The sequence below is a fragment of the Podarcis erhardii genome (genome assembly GCF_964252035.2).
Source record: "Podarcis erhardii genome assembly, chromosome: 3".
NCBI classification, from domain to species: Eukaryota; Metazoa; Chordata; class Lepidosauria; order Squamata; family Lacertidae; genus Podarcis; species Podarcis erhardii.
Genome location: NC_138507.1, coordinates 123,736,057 through 123,745,412, shown reverse-complemented (window position 1 = coordinate 123,745,412; position 9,356 = coordinate 123,736,057). Strand labels below are relative to the sequence as shown.

Genomic DNA, 9,356 nt, shown 5'->3' with positions numbered 1-9,356 from the left:
CAGCACGGCCGGATGGGCGCAGCACTCGGCGAGGCCATAGCTGTCAACTTTTCCCTTTTCTTGCGAGGAATCCTATTCGGAATAAGGGAATAGGATTCCTGACAGCTATGAGCGACGCTCCGGGCGCTCAGGGGGCGGCCAGCGCGGGGCCCCCGCAGTCTCCTCCGCAGCGGCTCCCGCCGGTCAGTGCCAGCGCCGCGCTCCCGGCCTCCTGCTCTTCTGCCACCTCGGGGCTCCATCCAGGCGGTCCGAGGCGTCCGCAGAGCCCAGCGGAGGAGCCCTGCCCAGTGGCCGAGGCCCGGCTCCGCTGCGGAGACTGCTCGGGCAGCAGCAGGAGACGGTGGAGACGGTCTGCCCGCCCAGCGCCGTCTCCGCCTCTCCGCCTCGCCCGGGAATCCGGGCAGCAAGGAGCCGAGTCGTGGGGACGCTCTTTGGCGGGGTTCCGACCTGGCACCCTATGGGTTTATTTTTGGGGGACTCCAATCTCTGCTTAAAAACTTCCAAGGAAGGAGAGTTCACTACCACCTTCTGAGGCAGTCGGTTCCGCTGCCAAGCAGTTCTTACCGCCAGAATGTTCTTTCTGTTATTTGGCTGAAATCTCCCTTTTTGTAACTTGAAACTTGGTTCGGGTCCTACGCTCTAAATCAGGAGAAAACAAGCTTGCTCCATCTTCCATGGGACAGCCCTTGAGATATTTGAAGATGGCTCTCCTATCTCCTCTCAGTCTCCTCTTTTCTAGGCTAAACATACCAAACTCCTTCAACCACTCCTCATAAGGCTTAGTTCCCAGACCCTTGATCCTCTTGGTTGCCCTCCTCTGCGCACCTTCCAGCTTGTCAACATCCTTCTTAAATTGTGGCGCCCAGAACAGGACACAGGACTCCAGGTGGGGTCTGACCAAGGCAGAAGAGAGCAGTACTATTACTTCCCTTGATTTGGAAACTATAGTTCTGTTGATGCAGCCTAGAATAGCATAGGATTATAATAAGACACACAGACACATTATTTCAGGTTAATGCGCGAAATTAGGCCACAACTTTTATTGGTTACAGCATGTGAGTAGTACTGGCTTAGGCATTGGATGAAAGAGGAATACCAGACTCCACTCCGCACAGCCGGGAGTCATATCAGGGTTAACAACCAATGGGAGGAGCTTGTTGATGCAAATACAACTGGAAGCTCCCCCATGACATCACCGGGGGTCATGCCATGGCCCTAGCCACCAGCAGGGCACCGGACAAGATCCGAGACCACTGGATTCCTTTAACGGAATACCCGAAAGAGGAGGGGTAGATGATGGCACATACCCAATCCTCCAACACAGCACACATATTCCAATGCCGAACCGCCAAGACCAGAAAGTTGTGACGCATTGCTATGAGGTAGGTGAAAAACCAAGAGGCTGGTGCCAATTTGCCAAATGGATAAAAAAATCCTACCAGGCCCCTTGGGCAACCAAGGCAACCAACCCAAGTCCATAGCAAGGTCTGCCTGCCCAGCACCGCCCAGTTGGTGCTGCCTCTGCCTCGCCTCTCTGCCTCACCCTGGGAATCCGGGCAGCAAGGAGCTCTCACTGACGCCAGAGTCATGGGGACACTCTTTGGTGGGGCTCCAACCTGGCACCCTATGGGTTTATTTTTGGGGGACTCCAATCTCTGCTTAAAAACTTCCAAGGAAGGAGAGTTCACCACCACCTTCCAAGGGAGTCCGTTCCGCTCTCAAGCAGCTCTTACTGCAAGGATGTTCTTTCTGTTATTTAGTTGGAACCTCCTTTTTCGTAACTTGAAACTGTTGGTTCGGGTCCTATGCTCTAAATCAAGAGAAAAGAAGCTTGCTCCATCTTCCATGGGACAGCCCTTGAGATATTTGAAGATATCGCCTCTCCTCTTTCCCAGGCTAAACATACCCAGCTCCTTCAACCGTTCCTCCTCAGGCTTGGTTTCCAAACCCTTGAACATCTTGGTTGCCCTCATCTGCCCACCTTCCAGCTTGTCAACATCCTTTTTAAATTGTGGCACCCAGAACGGCACACAGTATTCCAAGTGTGATCTGAGCAAGGCAGAATAGAGCAATATTCTTACTTCCCTCAATCTGGAAACTATAGTTCTGTTGATGCAGCCTAGAATAGCATTTGCTTTTTTAGCTGCAGCTTCACACCGTTGGCACGTTAATCTTGTGTTCTACTAAGACCCCTAGATTCTTTCCACATGTGCTGTGGGCAAGCCAGGCCTCCCTCGTTTTATATTTCTGCAGCTGGTTATTTCTAAGTGTAGACTCTTACATGTCCCAGTGACCTAAGTGGCCAGGATGTCTGGGTCCCCTTGCCTTGGACAGTCTCCAAAAGGGCAGAACTTTTGGTGAGATATATTAACGCCTCTCCAACATCTGAAACAGGCAGGGGTAGATCGGATCAGGTCAAATGGTTTAAGCATTTTATTCAGCTATAGCTGTAACAGGATTAACAGAGTAAGAAATAACACACACACACAAAAGAATAAAGCATTCTGAGCTTCTCCTCAATTGCTTTGTTACTGTTGTTATTAAGTTATTTAGAGCAGTGTTGCCCTAAACTTGGGTCTCCAACTACAATTCCCATTATCCTTGACCACTAGTCTTGCTAGCTAGGGATGATGGGAGTTGTAGTCCAAAAGACCCAAGTTTGGTTTTTTCCAAAAAATTATATTAAATTTTCCACAATTATAACAAATATAACATAGAAAAAAAGAAAAGAAAACACACAGAAGAAAACACAATACAGTACTAAAAAAGAAAAAGAAAAAAGAAATCTTAAACACATATCCCTTGAAAACCCAATTTCTCTTACATTGTTAATTGACTTCCTCAGATCCCCCCCTTCATTGTATCTTCATGTAACAGCTCTCCAATATCATTCTTAAACTAAAATTATTTCCAGCAATTAACTATCTTATTCTCTTTTCTTACTGTTCTAAATCCAACTTACTTACGATTAAATCCTAATTTAATCCTAGGCCTATTTGGTGCTTTCAAGTGACTTCTAATTATTTATATTACAATATTTATTCAAATTGTCCTTGGATTTCTTCCAATCTTCTTGATATTCCTCTTCTTTCTGGTCGCGGATTCTTCCAGTCAGGTCAGCTAGCTCCAAAAAGTCCAACATCTTCATCTGCCATTCTTCCACCGTTGGGATTTCTTGAGATTTCCAATTTTAAGCTAACAGCAGTCTTGCCGCTGTAGTGGCATACAAAAATAATTTAATATATTTTCTGGGCAATTCCATGAAGACCTAAATTTAGGGAAACACCAATTTGGAGCATTTGAGCCAGAAAATTTTCCCAGATGGGGCGGCTTACATAAAATCATAGCGATATGTTCCCCCTGCCCACAGGCTTACAATCTGAGAAAAACACAGTGCCCATTTCTATTGGCCAGCAGCACAGTTCAGAGGCAGTAAGTCCCTGGCGGTGTTTCACCTCATGCCAAGAAGCAGAAACTCCTGCCCCCCCCCCAGACCCTCCCTGGCTAGAAAGTGGAGCAGCAGCTGCACCTGGCAGCTTGGATCATGAAAAATGTGGCACAGCCCTCTCAGAATGGTCCCTGGCTGAATACAGGCTTTGTGTTTTCAAGCAGGAAAACATCAGAGTTTGGTGTGTGTGTGATTGCATAGTACTGTGCCGTGAAGCCCTTTCTTTGTAGTCCAGCGCCGAGGGCCTTCTGGCGGTTCCCTCATTGCGAGAAGCGAGGCTACAGGGAAACAGACAGAAGGCCTTCTCAGTGGTGGCACCCACCCAGTGGAACGCCCTCCCATCAGATGTGAAGGAAATAAGCAGCTATCTTCTCTTTAAAAGACATCTGAAGGCAGCCCTGTTTAGGGAAGTTTTGAATATTTAATGCTGGATTGTTTTTAACACTCGATTGGGAGCCGTCCAGAGTGGCTGGGGAAACTCAGCCAGAAGGGCAGGGTATAAATAATAAATTATTATTATTACAGTGGCACCTTGGGTTACATACGCTTCAGGTTACAGACTCTGCTAACCCAGAAATAGTGCTTCAGGTTAAGAACTTTGCTTCAGGGTGAGAACACAAATCGTGCTCTGGCGGCAGGAGGCTCCATTAGCTAAAGTGGTCTTCAGGTTAAGAACAGTTTCAGGTTAAGAACGGACCTCCAGAACGAATTAAGTACTTTACCCGAGGTATCACTATATTACTATTATAGTCAGCAGGGAACATGCAGCAAGGATAGAGGAGCAGAGGAGACTGGGCTGCCGGATTTCCCTCCTACAGCACCTCGAACAAGGACTAAAACCGGCTCTGGGGTGAGGAAGTAATCCCGGGCTGGCTGGCTCTTGCATTTCGCTGAGGAATCTGAGTCACGCTGAGGCGGCCCTGGGCACACCCAGCATTGCACAAGCAGGGACGCCTCCTTTGCGCCGGCTGCTGTTTTTACAGCCTGATCCACGTAGCCAGAATCACTCCGAAGCAGGGCTCGGCTGTGGGGCCTGCGCTTGGGGCCCATTTGGCTACGCCAGAAATTCTGGAGAGTCACCACCTTCTCAGGCGTAGAACAGCTGAGGGGCAGTGATGCGCCCTCCCCAGACCCCTGACAATGTCATCATCTAGGCCAGTTAAACTATGGAACTCCTTGCCACAGGAGACTGTGGCTGACACCAACTTGGATGGCTTTAAAAGAGGATTGGGCAGATTCAGGGAGGAGGAGGAGGAGAGGGCTGCCAGTGGCTAACTAGCCAAGATGGCCCTGCTCTCCCTCCATGGTCAGAGGCAGCGATGCTTCTGAATCCCAGCTGCTGGAAACCACAGAAGGGGAGAGCTGGTCTCGTGTTCGAATCCTGCCAGGATGCTGGACTAGGTGGGCCACTGGCCTGATCCTGCCTGCAGCACTTCTTGGATGGGCTCTGAGCACCTCCGCCAGCTCCTTTCACAGGCCTGCCAGGACCCCCAGGGAAGCAGCAAGAGGGTCTCCTTTCCACGCAGGCCAGAGCTGAAGGGTCCTCATGCCCCTTTGCCTACCCATTCGCCTTCCTCCCAACGGCTGTTTTTAGCAGAAGCCACATTCGCCGTCAGGCAACCTTCTGGCTTGCCAGGGCAAGAGGCAAAAGTGGTCTCAGCACATGTTACCTTTACCTTTGCGCACTCAACCTGAGGTTACGATACGATACAATAATCGATACGATAATCTTTACTGCCATTTTCCCATACAGAACAACGAAACTGAGAAAATCCTACACCAGACATTCAGAAACCAACAAGCCTGCTATCCCAACTATCCCAGCCCCCTAAAAACTCTGATACCCCGTAATTAAATACAATATACTCCCATAGAGACTACCTTACACTGCATTTAAAACCAAAATCACATTCGGATAGAAACTGTTTCTCGGGCGGCTAGTCCTAGTCTTTTTAACCCTGTACCTTCTTCCAGAAGGCAGTGTTACAGGAAAAATCCGAGGGCTCCCTTGGACAAAACAAAGACACCAACCAGGATAACTTGGAGCAAAACAGCAGCCTGTAGGCTTGGCCTTTATTGACCTGTTGCAACAGGGTATTCCCCTCACGTGCAGGAGAGAGGAAAAGACCCCCAAGAATAGTGTGCAAGGTCTTATAAAAACTTTTGAAATTCCCCTCCTCTAGGTCTAGCCCACCCCCAGAAACATCATGCATACATTACAGAAAGGAGGGGCTGAGGGAGGCATACATTACACAAAGGAGGGGCTGAGGGAGGAGTTGGTGGTAACCTGAGTGTCTTGTCACCTGGCTGGTTCCCCCTTTCCCCCTCCCCATGAGTACTTTCCAGGTGACAGAGGGGAGTTTGCAGTTTCCTGCCCCCTGAGGGAAGATCTGATCGTTGTCCTTTGTTTCAGTCCATACTGAATCCACTCCCATATGCAAGTTCTTTGTGATCTTGATTGTCTTCTGTCTGGGATCATCAGAGTTGGCATGGGCAGGGCTCCTGTGTATGTGCTGAGACAGTGAAGGGATTATGGCTGACCAGGACTAAGTCACCCCCCTTTGTTAGTTCTTGTCATATGGAGTAAAAATAAAATGGAACAGTGCAAATCCGATGTATGGTTGATTTTCTATGAATTTATAACAGAAATGTGGCGTATGTAGTGTGTGAGTGTGTAGTTTATACAAACAGAATGATTGGGGTGGGGGGGTTCCTGCTACAGCAGAAGCTGAAAGAGATCGTTTCCGGGGTGCGCACTATCCTGCGCTATCTCTGCATCTTTCTTATGGCACCTGGAAGCATAGATTTGATCCAAGGTGGGAAGAGTGCACCCAATTATTCTCTCTGCAGTCTTTACAACCCTGGTTTCTATACAACACGCCAAAGAAAAACTAGAGCCATGGCCAGAGCTTAAGGAGACAGCCCAGGCAGGCAGCAACCCCCTTGAGGAAGGTGGGTGGAGCAGGGCTCTTGGGAGGCGTGGCCTAGGGTGGAGGTGTGGCCGGGCAGAATCGCAGGGGCCATAGAGAGAGAGGCCTGGGGGCCCACATTCACTCCCCAAGGCTGATTCTGATTTTGTTGTTGTTTAGTCGTTTAGTCGTGTCCGTCTCTTCATGACCCCCTGGACCAGAGCACGCCAGGCACTCCTGTCTTCCACTGCCTCCCCCAGTTTGGTCAAACTCAGGCTGGTAGCTCCGAGAACACTGTCCCACCATCTCGTCCTCTGTTGTCCCCTTCTCCTTGTGCCCTCCATCTTCCCCAACATCAGGGTCTTTTCCAGGGAGTCTTCTCTTCTCCTGAGGTGGCCAAAGTCTTGGAGCCTCAGCTTCAGGATCTGTCCTTCCAGTGAGCACTCAGAGCTGATTTCCTTCAGAATGGAAAGGTTTGTTCTTCTTGCAGTCCATGGGACTCTCAAGAGTCTCCTCCAGCACCAGAATTCAAAAGTATCCATTCTTCGGCGATCAGCTTTCTTTATGGTCCAGCTAATTCTGATTTTACATGCTGGCTAATCTGAGATTTCTAGCCCCAATCCAGGAATGGCTGCCTGCCTACTGCCTCACCCACCTCTTCCTCGCTGATGCCTCCAGGGGTTCACACCTGCTCTGAACAACCTGTGACCCGTCCCGAGGCCATAAACCAGTGGCACCGGTGATGCTTCATCCATTCCTGATATTCTGTCCTGCTGCTGCTGCTCATTGGATTTGTGGTGGTGGCAGCTGTGGAGGGGAAGGAAGGGACAATGGGACTGTATTTGCTTTCTGGAGCACAAAGGCCCCTTTCAAGTCCTCCTTCTGCTCCCTGGGAGAAAGTGAGGAGGGAGGGAGGGAAAGTGCTGTGGGAAGGGAGGCACATGGCGAAAAGGTGTGAGGGGAAGTCATGAGACTGAGGAAGCATGGGGATGCTGTTGCAGGAATTTATGTATAGGTTGGGGGGGGGGTTGCCCCTCCAGCAGATATCATGCACGTGCAGCCCACTACCAAAACCAGCGCAATCACTTTTGTGACTTTTGTGATTTGTCCCCACAAAACACTTCATCACAGTTTCTTCCTAGCTATTCAGAGGGCCTTTGCTGCATGATACCAAATGTAAGAATTCACTGATAAACGTATCTCTGTACTGGCTCACTGGGCAAACTTCAGAAATTCATCTAGACCTGTGAGCTCAGCTACTCAGCAGCCCCTCTGCCTGAGGGATATTCCCTGGCATCCTGATACCTGAGTGCCAGACAGGTAGCCATTCCAGAAATAACAAAGCCAGATGAAGACAAAAGGGTGGGATTAACTTGGCTGGGAAACAGGGAAATGTAAATGTCTCTTTTCTTACACTTGATGGGTGTTTGGTGGAGGGCAAGGGGAACCATGGGGCAGGGTCCAGGATGCTCAGATTCCTGCCACCAGACCTCCCCTTTCATGATGTAACCGTGACATATTAGTGATGTAGTTTGGGGGGGGTGTAACATGGGGATTAGCAGCTAGTAAAAGTTTGGGGGCTCTTTTGTTGGGGGCTTCCATCTTGTTCCACCTGGTGGCAGGTGGGAGTCCTGTGGCCACAGTCTTCCATAAAGACCAAGCCTACTGGCTGCTGTTTTGCTCTGGTATTCCTGGCTGGCGTCCTTGTTTTTATTATTTTTAACACCATCATATGCTATAACATTTTAAGATGCTGCACAGCTGCTCTCTCCCAAGGTGAGCTTGTCAAAGAGGTAATCTCCCATGCCATTCTGGGGTACCACCAGGCGTCTTAGGTTCGTGAGGTGGTCTCCAAGCAGCTTGATGGCCTTCACCTGCTCTTCCAGGTATTCCGTCTCCAGGAAGTCACACAGATGAGGGTCTCCCTTCTCTGTTGCAAGCTTGTGCAGATCCTGCAAGGCCTGGTTCACCACCTTCTCCAGCTCCAGGGCAGACTGCAGGGCGCCCAGGCTGCTTCCCCACTCATCCTTCTCTGGCTTCTTGATGTCCTTCAGCAGGATGCCTCCTCCCCGCTTGTTCTGGTACTGCAGGAACTTCTCCGCGTGCTCCTCTCTTCTTGGGATTGCTCTTTCTCTTTTAACCATGTGGGGCAAGGCAGCATCATCACGGTCAAAGTGGTAGGACATGGACAAGTAGACATAGCTAGCATAGGTTAAGGAAAGAGACCCCTGACCATTAGGTCCAGTCGTGGCCGACTCTGGGGTTGCGGCGCTCATCTCGCTTTATTGGCCGAGGGAGCCGGCGTACAGCTTCCGGGTCATGTGGCCAGCAGGACTAAGCCGCTTCTGGCAAACCAGAGCAGTGCGCAGAAACGCCGTTGACCTTCCCGCCGGAGTGGTACCTATTTATCTACTTGCACTTTGATGTGCTAGGTTGGCAGGAGCAGGGACCGAGCAACAGGAGCTCACCCCGTCGCGGGGATTCGAACCGCTGACCTTCTGATCAGCAAGTCCTAGGCTCTGTGGTTTAACCCACAGCGCAACCCGTGTCCCTTAGCTAGCATAGAGCTCCAGGTTAATCATTCGGTTCACAGCAGCTTGGCAGTCACCGTGGCAGTTCTGGCACTCCTGAGACACCATCTTGGCATTACAGCAAGCACAATCAGCAACAACAAACAGCATCACAATCGCCCTCCGGTTGCCCTTTCCTGAATCCTTTGCAGCTCTTCCTCATCCTTTGAGGAATTGGCCTGGAATTCTCGGTCAAGGAGGAATGAGCTATGTTTTGATGACGGGCCTCCCTGCCTTCCATTGATTGGTGCATTTTCTCTGCTTCAAAGTCCTGGGCCTGAGAAGATGTGGGCTGCAGGAGAGAAAGGGTCTTCTTGTGCCCACGACACCTCCCCCCATTTCCCACTTCCTGGGTATATCCGTGGCGGCTGGGAAGGTTGCCTCAAGGTCAGCTGTGGGATGCCGCAGCTGGCAGAGTGCGGCTCTCTG

At 50.3% G+C, this 9,356-nt stretch overlaps 1 protein-coding gene across 1 annotated transcript; it reads right to left on the bottom strand.

Moving 5' to 3' along the window:
- Positions 1-8,102: 8,102 nt before the first annotated feature.
- Positions 8,103-8,996, bottom strand: LOC309338848 (ferritin heavy chain A-like; the record flags this gene model as incomplete). Its single annotated transcript, XM_081856301.1, is given in 4 exon segments — positions 8,103-8,464; positions 8,467-8,492; positions 8,494-8,559; positions 8,914-8,996. Coding segments are annotated over 4 exon segments (537 nt in total).
- Positions 8,997-9,356: the final 360 nt, after the last annotated feature.